Source organism: Gossypium raimondii, chromosome 13 (genome assembly GCF_025698545.1).
Source record: "Gossypium raimondii isolate GPD5lz chromosome 13, ASM2569854v1, whole genome shotgun sequence".
In the NCBI taxonomy this organism is placed as follows: domain Eukaryota; kingdom Viridiplantae; phylum Streptophyta; class Magnoliopsida; order Malvales; family Malvaceae; genus Gossypium; species Gossypium raimondii.
In genome coordinates this window covers 56,083,234-56,105,799 of record NC_068577.1, presented here as the reverse complement: position 1 = coordinate 56,105,799, position 22,566 = coordinate 56,083,234, and the positions used below count along the sequence as shown (strand labels likewise).

Sequence of the window (22,566 nt, the reverse complement as noted above, 5' to 3'; positions counted from 1 at the left end):
GTTGTACAATCTCGTCCTTTTTTGTTTTTTAAATTTGGCCATTTAATTTTCTATGTATTCCATCTTAGTCCGTGCTGAAACGATGTGCATTAGGGCTGGGGATATTGCCCAATCGGTCCCTCGTCCTTCCAGCACGCCCTTTTTAGTCTCGGGCCATTATTTTTATTTATTTATAGATTTAAACCCCGAATTTTGTTTTAAAGTTTAATTTAATCCTTTTGTTATTTCGTTTGTTTTATTATCAATAAATGTGATATTATTTATTATTAGTTTTATTTTCCTTTTATTTATTTATTTATTCATTATTATATTATTATTATATAAATTAGTTTTGCATTACTCTTTTATTTTATATTCTATTTGTTTATTTTTAGTTATATATATGTATGCATATTTATCTTATTGTATCATTTTATTATTCATTATTTACTTCTAGCTTTTCAGATTTTCAAATTATAATAATAATTATTATTATTATTATTATTATTATTATTATTATTTACTCATTTATATCTTCTAATTCAAACTTTGTTATATATATATATACATACATGTATGTATGTATTTTTATATATTTTATAATTCTTACATATGTATATATATATACAAACATCTATTTTCTTTATTGTTATTATTGTTTCCATTGATGTTCATTTATTTATTTATTTATATTCCACATTTTTAATGTCTTAGTTTTTTATTCATTTGTTATTGTATATACATGATTGATTTGATTTTTTTTTCGTTTTTTCTCATATTATTTTTATTCACATTATCATGTTAATTATTCCATTATGCATATTAACACCATAATTCAAAAAGAAAATTTCTAAGTAAGGCAATATTTTGCGCTTGGAAATTCGAGAAAATGTGCTTGTTTCGATTCCTCGTTTAGCCAAAATAGCCAAATACCCTCTTAAAGTTTCAAAGTATGGGTTTTGGAAACCATATGGTGATCTTGGTTTCGAGAGATTAAAGTATCGTATCCTAATGTACTGGATGTGATATTCTTTCAGAACAAGAGAATCTTAAATTCCAACCCATATTGTTCGAAAGTTTTTAGGATCATATTTTCAAAATTCTTCAAAGTTTTCAATATTTGACATTAAGACATCAACTAATCAACTAGGTACCAATTTTGGCGTTACGAGGGTGCTAATCCTTCCTCGTACGTAACCGACTCCCGAACCCGTTTTTTTAATTTCGTGGACCAAAATTGTTGTTTTAATAAAATTAAATTGTTTATTAAAAACAATCACTTTTTAAGGTGATCCGATCACACATTATCAAAAAGGATTGGTGGCGACTCCCATATTCATTTTCTTTTTCAAAATCCAAGTCGACCCCGTTTTACAAAAAAATGGTGTCAACAATTACAAAATCAAATCTTACCAGATTACAAATCTTCTAAGATTACTTTCCCTATTTACCAAGGTAACCCTAATTTACCATAAATTCCTAGGCCATAAAGACTTCAAGTAGATGGGCTTCGTCACTTGTTCTTCGAATCGGGCCAGTTTAATTGGGTCACATGAGTCCCATTTAATATATAAACCTCCATGAGATGTTTTTTGTGCTTTGGTCACGAGCTCTGAATCATGGCCTGTGACACATGACATAGGGACGTAGCTAGAGGAGGCAAGTGGCGGCCTTGGTCCCCTTAGCTAATTGGTATAATACTATTTTTAGTCCTTTTCAGTTATAAAATATTAAATTCTAAGTCCTTTTAAAGCAATTTTTTACATTTAACCCCTCAAATTTTTAAAACTTTATTTTAGCTCTCCGTAGTAGATGAATATAATACTTAATCTTTTTAAATATTCTTTTGAAAGATAAATAGGCGAATAAAACGAAGAAAAACAAAAGTCAATAGGGGCCAAACAAAGCAGGCATCCTCAACACCAACAAGAGTCAATCCAACATCACAGTACACGCCACTAAATAAGACATAAAATCAGACATGAACGACAGAAAACAATTACAGATATTTATTTAGCAGCCATTACAAACGCAAAGCAAAATCCCTGACCGCCTGCAGCAATACAGCCACCATAACAGTTCACAATTATCCAAAACAGGAAAGTAAAATGTACAGTGGCCAAAGCAGAACAGGAATGATATTTGATATATGCATGCATTCAAATTTGAGGGCTAACTACTAATTAAGTAGCCATAGCTGACAGTTATATTTGAATCATTCAAATGAGAGGAAAAGGAAGAGAATCTTATTTATAGGTCAATATGGTTTACTAGAAAAGAATAATTTTAACTATTCTTTATATGTAATAAGTAAACGTAAATTGATGGAATATAAGAAAATATGTTGGAATTGCAACATAAGTAAATGCGTGTTACAATTGCGTCAAATCAAATTTCTTTTAATAAATGTATTACACACCCTATTAATTGTGTTTTAACTAAGGCATCCCTCTCGTTTTGCTTGGATAATGTTATTTTTCTTTTCCTTTTTTGCGGCCAAAATATACCATTTATTAGTAGCCCAAATGGGTATTCTGGTCAATGATGTATTCACGTGAAAAGAAGTCTAATATTTATTACATGAAATTAGTATATTACTATATATGTGTTGAATTAGTAGACTTGAATCGTCATGTTTTCTTTTTTAAAAGGAAAAAAAATACTTCGTTTCACTAACAAATCAAAGAGCTAAACAGTCCACGTTTACATTTCGTCTACCCAAAATAATTAACTTGTTTGATTTGATACATTATATAAAACTGAGTTTTTTCAGTTTGATGAAATTTGAATTCAATCCTTAATTTTATATTAAATAGCGTAAAAGTTTTCCTTTGACCAGTGCACACCAATGGATGATCAAATTAAAGCACGGGGAAATCAATAGAGATGTTTCCTAGGTTGTTTCTCCTCGCCTCGCTACCTTTGAGAAAATGCTATAAAAAGACCTAAATCCCAACGTAAAGAGAAACCAAGTTAATTTACAAGCTCATTTAATTTAAGAAAACATTTCCTTAGAGCATTTAAAAAAGAAGTTTAGAACATGGGTGTCAATGCTGAGATTGAGTTTCCAGTCATTCAGTTCCGTTCATCAGATTTGGAGCGAGGGACCGATGGATGGCGCTGTTTGTGCAAGAGGGTTCGAGAGGCTTGCGAGACTTTTGGCTGTTTCGAGGTGGTGTACGAAAAGATATCAACAAAAGTTCGAGAAGAGACATTTGGGTTGATGAAAGAACTGGTTGAGGTCCCATTGGAGAGGAAACAGAAGAACGCTAGTCCCATGCCTTACCATGGATGGGTTGGACCATGCAATCAGGTTTCTTTGTTGTATGAAGGCTTCGGACTTGGAGATGCCTCCAACTATGACTCTGTTAAAAGTTTTGCTCAACTTATGTGGCCTGATGGTCACCCACGCTTCTGGTAACAATATTTTTTTACCTTTTAATTTTTAGGTTATTTTAAGTTACTTGTTCTAGTCATTTTGAGTTCTAATCATATTTTATTCGTGTTAAGTGAATTCGAGTTATTGACATTTTTGTTTGATTTTTTGTCACAGCAACACTGTACATACCATGGCGACTCAAATAGAGGAGTTGAACAAGTTAATATGGTTAATGTTAATTGATAGCTATGGATTAGGAGAAAAATGGGAGTCAGTGATGATAAACTACAAAACGCTAGTGCGGTTTATGAAATACATGGCCCCTCCACCTGGGGAGTACGAGAGAGGACTCTTTGCTCATACTGATAAACCTGTTAGCACAATCATTTGTGATGATCATGTTTCAGGGCTTGAAATTGAGGTCAATGATGGTCAATGGATCAAGTTGTCTTTATCTCCTTCTTCCTTTTGTTTTGTTGTTGGAGATCCTCTCAAGGTATGTATATGTTTTTTTTCTCAGCAAACAAATAAAATTTTATTAGAAATTTAGGCAAGTCAACAACCAAGCCAGACTACAACCAGTCCACAAATACAAAAAATAACCAAAGCTGGGAGAAATTTCAAAAATAAAATATAAAATTTAATGGTCAAAATTTTGCACAATTACCATAAAATATTTATTAATGTTGACACGAGAATTTGGTTCAAAATTTTGAGTTTATCTTTCTAGTAATAAAATATGTTGAGAAATATTAGATCAGTGATATTGAATGTGAATAATTATCATAAAATATTTATTAAATGTTGATTTTAAAAATTACAGGCATGGAGTAATGGAAGATTAAAAGCAGTTAATCACAGAGTAATGATGAGTGGAGATAAAGATCGATTTTCTCTAGCAGCCTTTGCCATTCCAGTTGAGGGCACCATAATCAAGGCACCCGAAGAGCTTATAGATGAGAAGCATCCTCAGCTTTACAAGGATTTTGATTTCATGGACTTCTTCCTGTTTGCCTTCTCTGACCCAGCAAAGCACATTGACTCCGGCGAGCAGCTCCAAGCCTATGCTTCTCTCTCACCACCGATTTCTCATTGAAATCATGCCCATATTGACAAGTAAAAGCCCGATTTTGGCTTAAAATTAATTTTAGAAATAATAAATTTGTGTCCTATATTCAAAATCCATTACTATGTTTTAGTTAATTATAATTGTATTATGCCAAAGACTATTAAATTTATCATGTCGAGTGATTTTTTATGTATGTCATGAATAAGTAATGGAACTTCCTTTGTTTTTTGTGTTGTAAAAATAATTATGATGGATTAATGCTGGAAGACTTGTTTGGATCCAACTTGACTTGGCTTACAAACAATTAATTTCATGGTACATTTAGTATTATCTCCATTACTGAATAACTCTATAATTAATAAATGAAAAACTGAAAATTACCCGATCAATCCTTCCGTTGGCTCATTATAACTTTGAACGAATTGCTTAACAACAACTGAGAATGAATCAGTGTTTGATAACAAAACATGGTCTTGTGATGAGGTTTTCTTTCTTACTAAAGTGCGGTCGATGTTTTGGATCAAATCCATCAAGGAGAACTTATGCTTACTGAATCTTCTTGGTGGGGCAGTCCTAAGGATAGTGTAGTTTTGACGAGGAGGATTGATAACCGTTTGACGATGGAGTGGGAACCTCCTTCTCCTGATTTCCTTAAATTCAATGCAGATGGCGCGACTATAGAGTGCCCAGGAATGACAGGTTCTGGTGGAGTATTAAGAGATGATAAAGGAGCGATGCTCGCTATGTTCTATGGTCTTCTCAGATCTTCGCTTCCATTTAATTTGTTGAGGAAATTGCAGCAATAAATCTTGCCCTTACTCTTTTCATCCAATCGAAAAGATTTATGCTAACGGACTGATTGTAGAATCAGATTCAAACATCAATTTGTTGGTGTAAAAACAAATCGGATAAACCATGGAAGCTTGGGGGCATCTTTTCAGACATTGTTAGGATGGTGACAGGGATTGGTTCAGTGTTTTTCAAAATGTGATTCCTGAAAAGAATGGCATGACAGATTCATTAGCTAAAGTCGGAAAGGAGAGGAGGTCAATGTTTTAACTCATGGTGGTAGTGGATTCTGCGAAAGGCTGGAGATATAAATGGGCAATGAAGCTTACTGTTTGATGGTTTTTGAGAGTTATGGACTTTGCATATAGGGACATCCTGTTATACTATTTGCTATTTGAAATTTGCTCAATTAGGTGGTTTCAGGCAGCTTTTCATTCAACATTCTTTTGCATTCGTGCTTGAAATGGTTTTACTTTGCAGTTGCCTTTTGGTGTTTTATGGACTTTTTGCCTGTTGTTTTTTGGTGCTTGTAAGGATGCTTGTCTTGGGTGTTTTTGTGCATCTTTATTGCACATTTGGGTGTTTCATCTTTCGCTGCGCAGCAGTGTTGTTGAGGCGTAAGGGTGTTGCGTTTGTATAACTTTTGGTTTACTCTCCGTTTTGGGGTTTTAATAAAACTTTTAATTTTTGGCCGACAAAAGAACAACTTCATTTCTAGATTTGTTCTAAATAACATTTTGTTTGCCCATTGTGATAATTTTTTTCAAACATCTGAAGTAACGATTAATGGACTGAATGTTCAAGCAAGAGGAATTTTGCATATTACTCTAGAAATTTCTAAATAATGTAGGAAACTGAAACAGGACTATTGTTTAGAGCACACTATTTTTAAAGTTTGAAATGTCTAAAAGGGAAAGTCTAAGTCAGGACTATCCTTTCAAATTTTGTTGTCCAAGCATGCATTGAACAAAATGACATGATGTCATATTGGTGACAAAGCTTCAATGAACAAACAAGCAATGATCACCAAATGATAAGAAGAGGTTTCTCGGAAGAGAAAATTTGCAATTGTGCATAAACTTTTGGTAACACCCTGGAAATGGTGTAGGTGACCAAGGAAATTCAGATCATGTACCCTTGAATTGTAATAGGAGAGGATTTGGAAGGAGCCAGATCTTATACTCTTAAATTACAGTAGGAGGAAGAGGGTTTTGAATCCCAAAATTACGGTGGGTTCAAATTTGAGAATCACAATTGATTGAACTTTGAAGATTACAGTGGGGGCAATCCGACCAAGTAAGAGATGGGCATTACCAACCAGACAAGATAACATTCCGACGAGTTGGCAATAAAGCCTTATTGAACAATGAGCAACAACAACTCAAACATTGAGGGATCATTCTCATGACATTTCTGCATTCATACAAATATCATTCATACACGTCTAGTTAGGAGCATTTGATTGATTCTGGTCATCCTAATCACTAGGCACAAATAGGTTCATAAAATAGAATATACAGGTCATGTTCCCCAGAGAACAGATCAATAAAGATAGCAGATCTTGCCTTCCTGTACTGACAGTGAAGCAGATTGAAGACACCAGTCTTGCCTCCCTGTACTGACGGCGGAGCAGACTGAAAATAGCAGATCTTGTCTTCTTGTACTGACGGTGAAGCAGATCGAAGACACCATAGTTTGCAATTAAAAAGATTGAAGCCACAACGGCGAATCTTACTTCCCTGGCGATGCAATGGAACAGATTGAAGCTACAATGGCGAATCTCGCTTCCCCGACATTGCAATTATAAGATTGAGGCCACAACGGTGAATCTTACTTTCCCTGGTAGTGCAGTGGAACAGATTGAAGCTACAACGGCGAATCTCGCTTCGCTGACATTGCAATTATAAGATTGAGGCCACAACGGTGAATCTTACTTTCCCTGGTAGTGCAGTGGAACAAATTGAAGCTACAACGGCTAATCTCGCTTCCCCGACATTGCAATTATAAGATTGAGGCCACAACGGCGAATCTTACTTTCCCTGGTAGTGCAGTGGAACAGATTGAAGCTACAACAGCGAATCTCGCTTCCTCGACATTGCAATTAAAAGATTGAGGCTACAACGGCGAATCTTACTTTCCCAGGCGATGCAGTGGAATAGATTGAAGCTACAACGACGAATCTCCCTTCCCTGACATTGCAATCTCATTTCCCTAGCGGTACAGTGGAACAGATTGAAGCCACGATGGCGAATCCCACTTCCCCAACATTGCAGTCAAAAAGATTGAAGCCACAACGGCGAATCTTACTTCCTTGGTGAACAGATTGAAGATAGCAAATCTAATCTCTCTGAAGTTGCAGTAGATCAGATTAAAGTTATAAACCACAGATCTTATCTCTCTGAAGTTGCAATAGAGCAGATCGCATCAGACTTTATTTTCTTAAAGATGCAGTAAAACAAGTTGAAGCAACAAGTCTTATCTCCTTGATGTTACAGTGGAGTAGACTAAAACCATGAATCTCATCCCCCTGAAGTTGCAGCAAAGTGGTTTGAAGCTACAAGTCGTATCTTTCTAAAGTGTAGTGGAGTGGATCGACGTGACAAGACACAGTGGACTGAAATAAAGCTACTTGAATAGAAGCGTCAAGAGAGGTCAAGACTAGGCGAGATCGGGCAAAAATTGGTCTTTCTTAGTCTTTGCTCTGTTATCGTTACATGACAACGAGCAAAGAGGGGCAGCTGTACAATCCCAATTTTTAACCCGGGCCCAAGAACCCAAAAATAATTCAATTAGCCCCCAACCCAAACTAAACCTTACCCACCAGCCCAAACCCGAATGGCCCAATTCCAAACCCACCTGACCCAAGCCACCGGACGTCCCATCCGCGCCTGCCCACGGTCACGTCGGCCACCCCACTTGCGCCATCACCTACAAAGAAGAAAACAAAGAAGCAAAGGACACAAGCAGTAGAAAATCGGCTATAAAAGCCAACAAAAATGTAACTTTGTTTCTTCTTCTAGCGATTTTGTAACAAAAAAACAGAGATTAGCAGAAAGAAATAAGATAAAAACTAAGTTTCAAGGTGATGGTCTTCATCATTTTACTTTAGACTTCTTTTTTATTTATTTTATTTTTATTCTTTTTGCATTCTATTTTATCTTCTTAATTTTCCTACACGGGAATAAAAAAAGGGGGAGGGAAGAGGACTTACCGTTTCGCCTTTTGGTTGCGCCGCCGTCGGAGTCTGTCCATCGAGGAAATCGGCCCTGAAAGGTCGAGCTAGGGGGCCCTTCCTCTTGGCTTTCCGACTAAGCGAACCTTGCCTTTGATTGGGTCTCAAAAAGGGGACTAGTGCCCTTTTGCGCGAGGCCGGCCACCGCCCGTGGTGGCGCAAAGGTGGCGCTGAGATGACCCAAAGGCCGGATCTCTTGAGAAAAAAAGAGGGGATTTTCGATAAAATTTTTTAAAGAGGAGTATGAAATGTTTTTCTGAAAAAAAATGGGTTTAAATACCCAAACCAAACGGCGCCGTTTTACCATTTAGGGTCAGGAGTCAAAACGACGCCGTTTTGGCCCTGACTCGCGCGGTGACCCGACCTAGGGGGAGGATCCGCGTGTTTTCTTTAAATGGGATATTTGCGCGCGCAGTCCCTCCGACTTTGCAGCGCATTGCAATTTGGCCATTTTTCATTATTTTCTTTTAATCTAATTTGGCCACAAAATTTTATTTCTGTTTCATTATAGTCTATAGCAGCGCAGCGTTTTGAATGCTTGGGAATTTTAAGATTTTGGCCCCCCCTCTTTCGGCTCGTGTTGCACTTTAGTCCTTTTCGTTCTTTTATTTTGAATTCGCCCTGTATTTTTTGTTTTTATTTCGATTTAGTCCCTTTTTTAGCAATTTTATTGTTTAATTAATTAATACCTTATTATTATTATTACTATTACTATTATTATTATCATTAATACTATTTTTGCTATTATTATTGTTTATGTTTTGTTAATTTCAATTTTTTATTATATATATATATATATGCGTACACATTTTTACAACGTATATATAAGCATATAAATTTTAAAACTCATATATATATATATATATATACATATTTAGATTTCCTTTTTACATTTTTATCATTTTATTCATTTCTTAACTCATTTTATTTATTTACGTTTTATTGTTATTATTATTTTATTATTATTAGTTTTTTATTCTTTTAGAATGTTTTAATATTATTTGTTTGCATATTTGTCTTGTACATTATGGATTTGTTTTTTATCTTATTAATGCCATTGTTGCTTGTATTATCTTTATACTATCGTATTTATTAGGTTTGCTATGTATATCAACGATATAATTTATTTTCGCATTCTTTTCATTACGACTTCGTGTTTTATTTTACTCGATATAACAAAATTTGTTTTAAAAAATGGCATTTCATGTTTAGATTCGAGAAGATCGCACCCTAACTTACTGGGTTTCGATTTTCACGGTAAATCTAAATGCACGAATCTTTTCAAACCAAAGTTTTAAATGATCTCGGTATTAAATAAAATCGCGTCCTAACTTACTGGTCGTGATCTTCTTTTTTTAAAATCCGAGATAGCTAAAATATCTTTTAAATAAGCATTTTTTTTTACGTATCGGGAATTCGAGACATTGTGTCCTAATTTACTGGATATGATTCTCTTTCTCGATTAAACGTGAAATATGCTTCTTTTCCCAAAAAAAAGTTTTAGCATTTTAATACAAGGATCGTATTTTTAAAATTCTTCAAGGTTTTTAATTTTCGACATTAAGACGTTAACTAATCAACTAGGTACCAATTTTGGGCATTATGAGGGAGCTAATCCTTCCTAGTACGTAACCGATTCCCGAACCCGTTTTTGTGAATTCCGTGGACCAAACTCATTGTTTTAATAAAATCAAACCGTTTATTAAAAACAACCACTTTTCGAGGTCATCCAATCACACCTCATTAAAAAGGATTGGTGTTTACTCCCGTTTTTTGTTTTCATTTTCAAATCTGAGTTGACCTCGTTTTCATCCAAAAAATGATGTCAACACTAATTTCATACTAATGATGTCAGCACATTGTCTTCTACCTAACTTTGTCTACTTGTTTATGCCATGTTGGTTTTCCAAACCATCTACAAAACCAGAGGCGAATACAGGGTTCGCAGAACATACAGTCGCCAAAGCAGAACACGAATGATAGTGTTATATGCAAGCATTTTCGTTCAAATCTGAGGGCTAAATAGTATCCATTGATACTTTGAGTTGGAAGAAAAAGGAAGACAATATTATTTATAAGTCCATAGATTTTACCTTGACATTTATTCATTCTTATCATAAATATATACATATTTCTATATGTAAAAGGATATAAGTATGTATTTTCTATTTATCAAAACCTATTTGCCTAATTTATTTTCCCAATGCTTATACATCATGCTAATAATTATTATTTCTTCACGTGATTAATTTTATCATTTTTTCAAATTATTAATGTTATTATATGCATGCATTGACGTTCAAATTTGAGAGCTAACAATTAGCCATAAATTACACTGATATTTTAATCATTCAAATGGAAGAGAATCTTACATATATGGTCAATAAATTGTTCCAGAATAAATTATATTTGGAGGATTTTAAAATATATAATTTTAAATACTAATGATATAATATTCTTTTATTAGTACCTAAAATTAATAAAAAATATAAATATGTGATATATTCATCTTTTAAAGATTATACAAATATACTTTTTCCAATATTATACAATTACTTAATTATAATTTAAAAGTCTTCTATTTTTAAATATTTTATATATTAGTTATTTTAATAATAATTACAAAATAAAAATATTTTATTAAAGAGTAAGACGTGATATCGAAAACTTGTATATCTAAAAGGATATAAAGTAAATAAGATAATATCCATTCCCCCACAACTCCATTGCTATCCTTATTAAAGAGGGGACTAGCTAGCTATCAAGACAGCTCCATGGCCGACTCCATGGACATGGACTTGCATTGTTTTATGTGAATGGGTTCCACCACCATACTCACATACAAGAAAGGAAGGTGGTGGAAGCCTAAAAATTGGTATATAGCCCCACCCTTTCAAGCGACCTTTTCCTTCCCCAACATTGACTTTTTCTAGCGACTTATGAACCTACTGTTACGTCTAATAAAGCAATATGCCAACTTGTGATGATGTTCATCCTTCTTAATTTGCAACAATTTTTTTTATATAATAATAAATTTAACCTTTAAAGATTATATTTTTATCAATTTTACTTAAGATAAATTTAGTCATTTATCTTTCAAAAAAAGTTAAATTGTTTTTCTTTAATGAAAATGTTGACTAAAAACTTAATTTTTTTAATGATGTTAGAGTGGCCACCCGTTGAGTTCCCAGTCATTGAGTTCCGTCCATCGGATTTGAAGCGAGGAACTAATGGGTGGCGCCGCTTGTGCAAAAGGGTTCGAGAGGCTTGCGAGACTTTTGGCTGTTTTGAGGTGGTGTACGAAAAGATTTCAGCAAAAGTCCGAGAAGAGACTTTCGAGTTGATGAAAGAACTGATTGAGGTCCCAGTGGAGAGGAAACAAAAGAACGTTAGTCCCTTGCCTTACCATGGCTGGGTTGGACCATGCAATCAAGTTTCTTTGTTGTATGAAGGCTTCAGACTTGGAGATGCCTCCAACTATGACTCTGTTAAAAGTTTTGCTCAACTTATGTGGCCTGATGGTCACCCACGCTTTTGGTAATAATAAATTCTTATATCTTTTTCATGTTTTGGTTCTTTTATGCTAGTTGTTCTAATCATTTCGAATTCATTTTTGTTTCGAGTAGAGCAAATTCCTGTTTTTCACATTTTCTTTTGATCTTTTGTCTCAGTAATACTATACATACCATGGCGACACAAATAGAGGAGTTGAACAAGTTAATCTGGTTAATGATAATTGATAGTTATGGATTAGGGAAGAAATGAGAGTCTGTGATGATAAACTACAAATCACTGGTGTGATTTATGAAATACATGGCTCCTCCACCAGGAGATTATGAAAGAAGACTCTTTGCTCATACTGACAAACCTATCAGCACAATCATTTGTGATGATCAAGATTCAGGGCCAGAAATTGAGGTCAACGGCCAATGGATCAAGTTGTCTTTATCTCCTTCTTCCTTTTGCTTTGTTGTTGGAGATCCTCTCAAGGTATATATGTGATTAATGTTCAATTTTAAATTACGCAAAACTTAAAATGCATGCATCATCTATATAAATATATAGAACATGAAATTTAAGGGTCAAATTTTTGAATTTATCTTACTCATAATAAAATATTAAGAGATATTAGATTAGTGATGTTGAATGTGAATAATTATCATAAAATGATTATCAATTTTAATTTCAAAAATTGAAGGCATGGAGTAATGAGAGATTAAAAGCGGTGAATCACAGAGTGATGATGAGCGGAGACAAAGATCGATTTTCTATAGCAACTTTTGCCATTCCAGTTGAGGGTACCATAATTAAAGCACCCAAAGAACTTATAGATGAGCAACATCCTCAACTTTACAAGGATTTTGATTTCATGGACTTCTTCCTTTTTGCCTTTTCCAATCCAGCAAAACACATTGACTCTGGCGAGCAGCTCCAAGCCTTTGCTTCTCTCCCACCACCAATTTCTGATTGAAACCATGCCCATATTGACAAGTAAAATACCGGTTTTGGCTTAAATTTAATTTTAGAAATAATCAATTTGAGTCCTATGCTCAAAATCCATTGCTATGTTTTAGTTTTTTATAATTGTATAATTGCATCATGCCAAAGGCTACTAAATCTATTGTGTCGAGTGATTTTTTATGTACTTTATGTCATGAATAAGTAATGGAACTTCCTTTTTCTTTTGTATTCCGACACTAATTATGATGGATTATTATTTGAAAATTATACACACCAATCTCTTGTACATATCAAACTATACCCACCAAGCCATTAATCAATCAATCCCTGACCGATACACTGTTGCAAGTTAACAGTATCAATCCTATCAATTATCTTCCCCCTAAGTCTAGCAAAAACGGTCTCTTAGACAATGTTCAGTAACTCCTTTGTTAATTTCTGAGTTCTCTTCTATTCCTCTCTTCCTATACAAAGTAAATTACAACATTCCAAACAAGTTTTTGGACCCTTTTTAAGTCTAGTATATGCCCACTGAAGCTCATGTTGGTGCCACCAAGCCAAAGCCCTTTTATCAATTTTACAATGTCTAACAGCAGCTTCCCAAATCTGTTGAGAAAATTGGCAATCGAAGAAAGAATGAGCCCTCGTCTCCAAACCACTATCACAAAGCTTACGTTGCCCATCCACATCAAGACCTTTTAGAATAAGTTCCCCTTCTGTAGCAAGTCTCGCAAGAATAGTCATCCAAGCAATAATAGAATGCTTTGGAATAAGTTATGGTTGCCAACCATACTTTTCAATTCCCCAAGCATCTCTTTTCCCGCTCCCTTAGTTGCATAGAGAAGAATACGTCCCAGTTATTATGATCGAATGTGGAGTCAACAGCATACTCCAGAACTCCTGCCACTTTATTTATCGCCAATCTGAATAAGTGAGGAAATAAAACTTTCAATTATTCCTCGTAGCATCAATGATCCATCTAGAACAACAAACTTGGTACATTTATAACCTTCCACAAGAAGCACTTTTCATCAGTAAAAGGAGTCGTATTTGTTGGTATTGGCTCATTTTTCCTACATGAAGAAGGGCATTAACAATGCTGCCTATCCACCACTATATAAAAGGCTTTAAGCTTTCACTTAGAAAATCATCCCAACAATTTTGTCTTCCCTCATTGGTCTATTTAAGTATATTTTGGGAAACCTTTTAATTAAAGTTTTCATTAGTGTGTAAATATTTTTTTGTGATAGAGAAATTATCTTTCGGTGTTGGTGCTCAAGGATGTAGGTAATTTGATAAACATCGTAATCACTCCTTTATTTACTTTATTTGCATCTATTGATTTTTCTAGCCATTTTAATATTTAACAATTATTTGTCAAGTAAATTCATTGTGTTTTGGTAGTTTCAATTTGGTATTGGTGTTCCCAATTCGATATTAGGGTTTGGTATTATAGCTAAAACTACGTGGGATATTACCCGGTGTCCACAACACTCGGTAAGTTAAAAGTTTACCTTACAATATACAATAGCTTTATCGACTAAAGGCAAAGCATATGGCAGTTTCATAAGACGTTAAACAGGTTGTTTGGCTTAATGGGCTATTGGAAGATTTAGGAATTGTTCAAAGTTGCATTAAGTTTTATTGTGGCAACCAAATTGCTATTCATTTAGTGAAAATTAAAGTTTACCATTCAAGAACCAAATTCAAGATTGCAAGAAATCTTTGAAGAAGGAAAGATTCTACTTCAAAATATTGCAACAACTAAAAATCTTACAATATGATCACATTGCATGTAATATCCGTGCTACACATCCATACTTGATTTATGTCATTTGGTTGTGTTAATACACATTATTAGGGATGAATTTAGTTATGATATATGTAACGGAAGTCACATTCATTCTATGCTAACATATTTAATGGACGAGATTGTTCCTAATACCTTTTGGATATGATGGTAAGATTTTCAGCTTATAAGGTTATATAATAAGATCTAATTATAAGGCAATTAGAATATAATTGTTAGATAATATGAACATCACATGTATAATAAGAATAATGTTAACCCAAATTATAAGTGATCTAATTTGGTTAATAATTATTGGGCTCCAATTATTAAATAAAATATGGGTCAAACATGTATAGATACTCTAGTAATTATTTTCTAATTAATTACGGGCTATTTAGAATCTAAAGTTAATGTGCAAAAGTTATATATTTGGATTATGGTCCCTAAATTACACATACGTAACTTTCTTTGACTCCAAATCGACATGATAGATCCTATTTTACAATTCTAACAAGATGAAATAATATTGGTCTATTTAGCATACTTTTGGATTTATCGTTATTTTCTAAACACATTTTATATATGTATATAAAATATTTACAAATATCAAACAATAAGACTAAATAAATCTCAAATATAAAATACTCATCAATTATATAAAATATTCTTTAATAAGTTTCACAAATACAATGCATCATTAAACAAACCCAAAATAAACAAAAAATTTATTTCATAAATTAAATAATAAGATCATCTCATACTATGCATATAACAACACATAATTAAATAAATTCAAAAGAAATAATAAAAATTTAAAATTATTTTTTGTACCTGTAATGGCCCAATTTCGTCCGGGCCCAAACAAAAGCCAAACCAAAAATAAAAATAACAAAATCCATTAAGTCCAACTCTAATTACAGATGGTCCAAAATACAAAGAAAACCTAATGGCCTAGTGGCCCACAACCTAAACTAAATTTTCAAAAAAATAGATAATAAAAAAACCCTAGTCGCCGCCTCCACGACGCCATGTCAACACAAACGACGCCCGAGGTCTGCCTCATTCACCAAAACAGCAAGGGAGCGCCTCTCCCTCCACCGCCACCTATAAAAAAAGGACACAAGGACAAAAGCAAGAACAAAGAAACAGTAGCGAAACAAGAAAAGAAAAAGAAAAAAATAAAATGTAAATCAGCTATAAAAGTCGGATTCAAGATATATTCTTGGACAGAGAAATAGATACGAAGAAAAAAGCAATCAAAATATACAAAAATCAAATACAGAAAGGTGATTCTTTTGATTTATTCTTATTTTTTTGAAACAAATAAAACATATAAGAGGGGTTATTTTTTCTTTTTACTTGTTTCGGCCGTCGAAGGGAAGAAGAAATCGAAAGCTCTCTTTACCTTTGGCCCAATTTTGTCGAGATTTTAGGGATTTTAAAACCCAAAACTGGGTTCCTAGTAAAAAGGGGGTTTAAAGGGGGGTTTGGCAATTTTTCAGCCACTAGAAACGGTAGTCACCGTTGCCGGCGACCACGACAGAGGCCAGCCATTCCTATGACTGGACTCAAAGGCCCTTTCAGAGAAAAAAAAAGGGGGGTAAAGTAGTTTTTTTTTTTTTAACAATTTAGAAATGAAATTTTTTTTAACATTTTTTACTTAAATAGGGCGTCAAAACAGCACCGTTTCAAGGTGGTCCGAAATGCCCCAAAACGACTCCGTCATGAGGCCGACCCAATTACCCGACCCAGATCCCCTGGGATCCGCATGTTTTTGTAAAGTGGTCTATTTGCGCCTTTGGTCCTTCTGCTTTTGCGGCTTGTTTCAATTTAGTCATGTTCTATTTTTCAGTTTTACCACTTTATTTTATTTTATTTCCATTTTGGTCCTTAGGCCGTACCTGAAACGACGTCGTTTCGGCTGACCCGACCCGAACCACCCCTAGGATCCGTGTGTTTTTTAGGGGGTATTTGCATTTTTAGTCCTTCTACTTTTAAATGTTTTTCAATATGATCCTATTTCCAGCCTTTTTCTTTTTCTTTAATTTATCCATTTAATTTTATTGTTTTTTTTCATTTCGACCCTCTGACCGTTGGGTCTCTTGGAACGGTGCATTTAGGGGTCTAGGAATAATTTCCCATTTGATCCCTGCTCTTTTTCGCGCGTTCGGTTTTGGTCCCTTATTCTGCCTTTTTTTATTTACAATTTATCCCCTTAAATTTCATTTAAATTTTGATTTAGTCCTCATTTATTTATTCATTTATTTACAATTTAGGCTCTTAATTTTATTTTGATTCCAATTTAATCCTTTGTTTATTTAATTTCAACCCTTTTATAGACCTTTTTATATGTATTATTGTATTTATTTATTTATTATCTCTTTATTTTTATTTTTATATATATTGAAAAATTATATTGTTTACATTCCTCTTATTTGTGCATTTTTGTCCGTTCATTATTATTGTGGTTATTGTTTTATTTTTACTTTTATTTTTATTTTATTATTTCTTTTATTATACTCTCACGTAACTATGCATCTTTCATTTTTTTTTTGAGATATCTTATTTATTTTAATATTTAGTTTGGTATTATGATCATTATTGTTATCCTTATTGCCATCAATCAAAGCCATCATTATTATTATAGTTATATTATTCATGATGCATTATTATTGCCATTGCTGCTATTATTTAATTTCCTATATTTTATTTACAAGTGAACTCTTGTACCAACTTTTTATATTATACTTCCATTCTATTTTATTATTGTTACAATTGTGCCCCGAACCGTGTTTAAATATATTTATCTATTTTTATATTATGTCCAAATAAGTTAAATGTACACCACTTTACATGTTACGTTCGTTTTTGCATGATGCATAAAAAGGAAAACTTTTAAATCGGGGCAATTGTTCATTATTTTTGGAATTAGAAGAGCCGTGTTCTTCACTTACAGAATATGACTTCTTTTTAAAATCGAAATAGTCGAATATCTATTTAAAAAAAAAGAGACTTAAGTAACGAACAAATGGCGTTTATTCTTGTCTTCGAGGATTTAAGGTATTGTAACCTAACTTACGGGACATGATCATTTCTTCTCAATTAACCTGAAATAAGCCATTTTCTCAAAAATTAATTTAATTAAGTAATGTCTTAATACAAAAAAAGGATCGTGTCTTAAATTCTCTTCAAATTTTCAATTCTCGATACTAAGACATCAAGTAATCTACTAGTTACCAATTTTGGGCGTCACGGGGGTGTTGATCCTTCCTCGTGCGTAACAGACTCCCAAACCTATTTCCTGGATTTTGCAGACCAAAAAGTATCGTTTTAATAAGTCTAACATTTTATTAAAATGAGTTTTGAGGTGACCCAATCACATCTAAATAAAAAAGGATTGGTAGCGACCCCATCTTCTTTTGTTTTAAAATAAAAAGTCGATTTCAAAAAAGGTTTTGGTAGTACCGGTCGGCATGAGCGAAATCAACCAGCATTGTTGATACTGACCGAAAATTTCTTCCGAAACAAAACTTAAAGTTTATAATTCTAATTTACTACTGGAACAGAACATTCTAACCGGTACAAGTAGTTAGAAACGAAATTGACTACTATGGTAGCACCTCCCTCGTTTTGCTTGGTCATATTTAGTCTAATAAAAATTTCATGGTGGCCGAGGCAAAAAAAAATCATGGTGCACCCCCTTTGCTACTATCTTATTATAGGGCTACAAATTGAAATCAAAGATGGACAGCGGGTCAAGTTGTGTTCTGCTGGAGATAATTGTAGCTGATTTTGTTTACTTGACTATATTATATTTGGTTTTCCTATCTTCGAGACCAAAAATGAAAATTAAGATGTAAACAAAATCAAATCATAGATTAAAAATTAGATAAATTGATCAATTTGATCCAAAATCCAAAATTTGTTTGATTCGATATATTATATAAAACTGAATATTGTTTTTTTTCATTTTTTAATTGATGAAAGTTGAATTCACCAATCGTGTGACCTGTATTCTACCTCTTCATGTGGAACTAATATTTTAATATTTATTACATAAAACCAATACTTAAATATTTCACTAATCATGTGTTGAATTAGTAAACATGATTTTAGGGATGCTTTATTGCAAATATAAAATTGAATCATATTAAATCAATTATAAATATACGATTTTAAAATTTATTTCTATTTTGAATAAATAAACGAAGAGTTGGAATATTAATTTTTTGGATAAAGTTGTGTCTATCACCCCGATACTTTTACATATAACACTATTCTATATTATGATCTAAATTATTTTTAATATAAACCAAATTTGAATTATTCATCCTTTATTTTAAAATATAATACACATTCGAACTTTGGATACAATATTGTTGCGAGGGGCGGCTACGAACCTCGAACATAAACCCTAAAAGAGATAGGAAGAATATGCGAAAAAAGATGTATAGTATATAATCGACTATAATTTTTTCCTCTTTTTAATATTTTTTTAGGCATAATGATTTTCCCCTCCAATTTTATCAAAATAAAAAGTCATTTTAGTCTTTTATTTTAAATTTTCGTCTCTTTTAGCTATTAAACTTGCATTATTTGTTAAATCACCCCAAAATGGAGGGAAAAATTAACATATGTTAACTTTGATGACGTGGTATACACATAGATTGCCACTTGTATGCCATGTTAGTAATTAATTGGTTTTTAAATTTTAAAAATATTTTTATAATTTTATTTTTAAATATTTTTTGAATTTGAAAAAATTAATTAATTGCTTACGTGGCATTTAAATGGCAATCTACGCCTTTGTCACATTAGTAAAGTTTACAAATGTTAACTTTTCCATCTACTTTGGAGTGATTTGACTAATAACGTAATTTAAAAGCTAAAATAAATGAAAAATTAAATAAAAAGTTAAAATGATTATTTTATTTGAAAGCTCACAAGTCTAAGTACCGTATTTGCTTGGTTAATGTCATTATCTTCATGTGAAAACATATGCTAATATTTATTACATAAAATTAATACTTAAATATTTTACAATATTTGAATTCAACCCTTAATTTTATACTAAGTATAGTATGAAATTTCCTTTGACCAGTGCGCCTCCTTCATTAATCAAATTAAAGAACTGGGAAGTCAATAGCGACGTTTCTCTTCGCCTCCCCACCTTTGAGAAAATGCTATAAATAGACCTAAATCCCTACGTAAAGAGATACAAGTTAGTTTACAAGCTCATTTAGTTCAAGAGAACATTTCCTTAGAGCATAAAAAAACAGTTAAGAACATGGGTGTCCAAGTTGAGATTGAGTTCCCAATCATTGAGTTTCGTCCATCGGATTTGAAGCGAGGAACCGATGGGTGGCACCGTTTGTGCAAAAGGGTTCGAGAGGCTTGCGAGACTTTCGGTTGCTTCGAGGTCGTGTACGAAAAGATTTCAGCAAAAGCTCGGGAGGAGACGTTCGGGTTGATGAAAGAACTGGTTGAGGTCCCGGTGGAGAGGAAACAAAAGAACGCTAGTCCCATGCCTTACCATGGTTGGGTTGGACCGTGCAATCAGGTTTCCATGTTGTATGAAGGCTTCGGACTTGGAGATGCCTCCAACTATGACTCCGTTAAAAGCTTTGCTCAACTTATGTGGCCTGATGGTCACCCACATTTTTGGTAATAATATTTTTATTTACCTTTTTAACTTTTAATTTGCTTGTTCTAGTCATTCGGATTAGGATCATTTCTGGTTCGGGCTGAGGGAATTCAAGTTATTGACATTTTGTTTTTATCTTTTGTCTCAGTAACACTGTACATGCCATGGCAACACAAATAGAGGAGCTAAACAAGTTAATTTGGTTAATGATAATTGATAGTTATGGATTAGGGGAAAAATGGGAGTCTGTGATGATAAACTACAAATCACTGGTGCGATTTATGAAATACATGGCCCCTCCACCGGGAGATTATGAGAGAGGACTCTTTGCTCATACTGATAAACCTGTCAGCACAATCATTTGTGATGATCAAGTTTCAGGGCTAGAAATTGAGGTCAACGGCCAATGGATCAAGTTGTCTTTATCTCCTTCTTCCTTTTGCTTTGTTGTTGGAGATCCTCTCAAGGTATATATGTGATTAATGTTCAATTTTAAATTACGCAAAACTTAAATGCATACATCATCTATGTAAATACATAGAATATGAAATTTAAGGGTCAATATTTTGTTGTCACTAGAATTTGGCTCAAAATTTTGAATTTATCTCACTCATAATAAAATATTTAGAGAAATATTAGATTAGTGATGTTGAATGTGAATAATTATCATAAAATGATTATTAATTTTGATTTCAAAAATTGAAGGCATGGAGTAATGGGAGATTAAAAGCGGTGAATCACAGAGTGATGATGAGCGGAGACAAAGATCGATTTTCTATAGCAACTTTTGCCATTCCAGTTGAGGGTACCATAATTAAAGCACCCAAAGAGCTTATAGATGAGCAACATCCTCAACTTTACAAGGATTTTGATTTCATGGACTTCTTCCTTTTTGCCTTTTCCAATCCAGCAAAACACATTGACTCTGGCGAGCAGCTCCAAGCCTTTGCTTCTCTCTCACCACCAGTTTCCGATTGAAACCATGCCATATTGACAAGTAAAATACCGGTTTTGGCTTAAATTTAATTTTAGAAATAATCAATTTGAGTCCTATGCTCAAAATCCATTGCTATGTTTTAGTTTTTTATAGTTGTATAATTGTATCATGCCAAAGGCTACTAAATCTATTGTGTCGAGTGATTTTTTATGTACTTTATGTCATGAATAAGTAATGGAACTTCCTTTTTCTTTTGTATTCCGACACTAATTATGATGGATTATTATTTGAAAACTATACACACCAATCTCTTGTACATATCAAACTATACACACCAAGCCATTAATCAATCAATCCCTGACCGATACACTGTTGCAAGTTAACAGTATCAATCCTATCAATTATCTTCCCCCTAAGTCTAGCAAAAACAGTCTCTTAGACAATGCTCAGTAACTCCTTTGTTAATTTCTGAATTCTCTTCTATTCCTCTCTTCCTATGCAAAGTAAATTACAACATTCCAAACAAGTTTTTGGACCCTTTTTAAGTCTAGTATATGCCCACTGAAGCTCATGTTGGTGCCACCAAGCCAAAGCCCTTTTATCAATTTTACAAAGTCTAACAGCAGCTTCCCAAATCTGTTGAGAAAATTGGAAATCGAAGAAAGAATGATCCCTCGTCTCCAAACCACTATCACAAAGCTTACGTTGCCCATCCACATCAAGACCTTTTAGAATAAGTTCCCCTTCTGTAGCAAGTCTCGCAAGAATAGTCATCCAAGCAATAATAGAATGCTTTGTAATAAGTTATGGTTGCCAACCATACTTTTCAATTCCCCAAGCATCTCTTTTCCCGCTCCCTTAGTTGCATAGAGAAGAATACATCCCAGTTATTATGATCGAATGTGGAATCAACAGCATACTCCAGAACTCTTGCCACTTTATTTATCGCCAATCTGAATAAGTGAGGAAATAAAACTTTCAATGATTCCTCGTAGCATCAATGATCCATCTAGAACAACAAACTTGGTACATTTATAACCTTCCACAAGAAGCACTTTTCATCAATAAAAGGAGTCGTATTTGTTGGTATTGACTCATTTTTCCTACATGAAGAAGGTCATTAACTATGCTGCCTATCCACCATGATAGAATTAAGTTACTCGAATCCTTATTTAAATAAAATATAGTGGTAAAATAAAATAAAAGTAAAATCCTTATAGAACTACATTTCTTTTATTTTATTTTAAAATAAGTTTTTTTAAACCTTATTAAACTCCATCTTTT

General features: G+C 33.3%; 2 protein-coding genes across 3 annotated transcripts; both read left to right on the top strand.

The window, feature by feature from the left end:
- Positions 1–2,920: 2,920 nt before the first annotated feature.
- On the top strand, positions 2,921–13,137 carry LOC105781763 (probable 2-oxoglutarate-dependent dioxygenase AOP1). Of its 2 annotated transcripts, none has more exons than XM_052626879.1 (3): positions 2,921–3,396; positions 3,533–3,854; positions 12,647–13,137. In XM_052626879.1, exons 1-3 carry the CDS (start codon positions 3,020–3,022, stop codon positions 12,917–12,919), a joined length of 972 nt encoding a protein of 323 aa, XP_052482839.1. In that variant the 5' UTR covers positions 2,921–3,019; the 3' UTR covers positions 12,920–13,137. The 2 variants fall into 2 exon arrangements, with proteins under 2 accessions (XP_052482839.1, XP_012461735.1); XM_012606281.2 differs by lacking the exon at positions 12,647–13,137 and adding an exon at positions 4,182–4,671 and having other exon boundaries at positions 2,941–3,396.
- A 6,800-nt stretch (positions 13,138–19,937) lies between these two features.
- Positions 19,938–21,540, top strand: LOC105781767 (probable 2-oxoglutarate-dependent dioxygenase AOP1). The gene is made up of 3 exons (XM_012606287.2): positions 19,938–20,365; positions 20,494–20,812; positions 21,051–21,540. Exons 1-3 carry the CDS (start codon positions 19,989–19,991, stop codon positions 21,321–21,323), a joined length of 969 nt encoding a protein of 322 aa, XP_012461741.1. The 5' UTR covers positions 19,938–19,988; the 3' UTR covers positions 21,324–21,540.
- Positions 21,541–22,566: the final 1,026 nt, after the last annotated feature.

What these genes read in the sequence shown, in the direction of transcription:
- LOC105781767 (XM_012606287.2), top strand. Translation starts at nt 19,989, where the DNA reads ATGGGTGTCCAAGTTGAGATTGAGTTCCCAATCATTGAGTTTCGTCCA. An exon ending in GATGGTCACCCACATTTTTG is followed by an intron (nt 20,366 to 20,493) that starts GTAATAATATTT and finishes CTTTTGTCTCAG; the next exon opens with TAACACTGTACATGCCATGG. An exon ending in TTGTTGGAGATCCTCTCAAG is followed by an intron (nt 20,813 to 21,050) that starts GTATATATGTGA and finishes CAAAAATTGAAG; the next exon opens with GCATGGAGTAATGGGAGATT.
- LOC105781763 (XM_052626879.1), top strand. Translation starts at nt 3,020, where the DNA reads ATGGGTGTCAATGCTGAGATTGAGTTTCCAGTCATTCAGTTCCGTTCA. An exon ending in GATGGTCACCCACGCTTCTG is followed by an intron (nt 3,397 to 3,532) that starts GTAACAATATTT and finishes TTTTTGTCACAG; the next exon opens with CAACACTGTACATACCATGG. An exon ending in TTGTTGGAGATCCTCTCAAG is followed by an intron (nt 3,855 to 12,646) that starts GTATGTATATGT and finishes CAAAAATTGAAG; the next exon opens with GCATGGAGTAATGAGAGATT.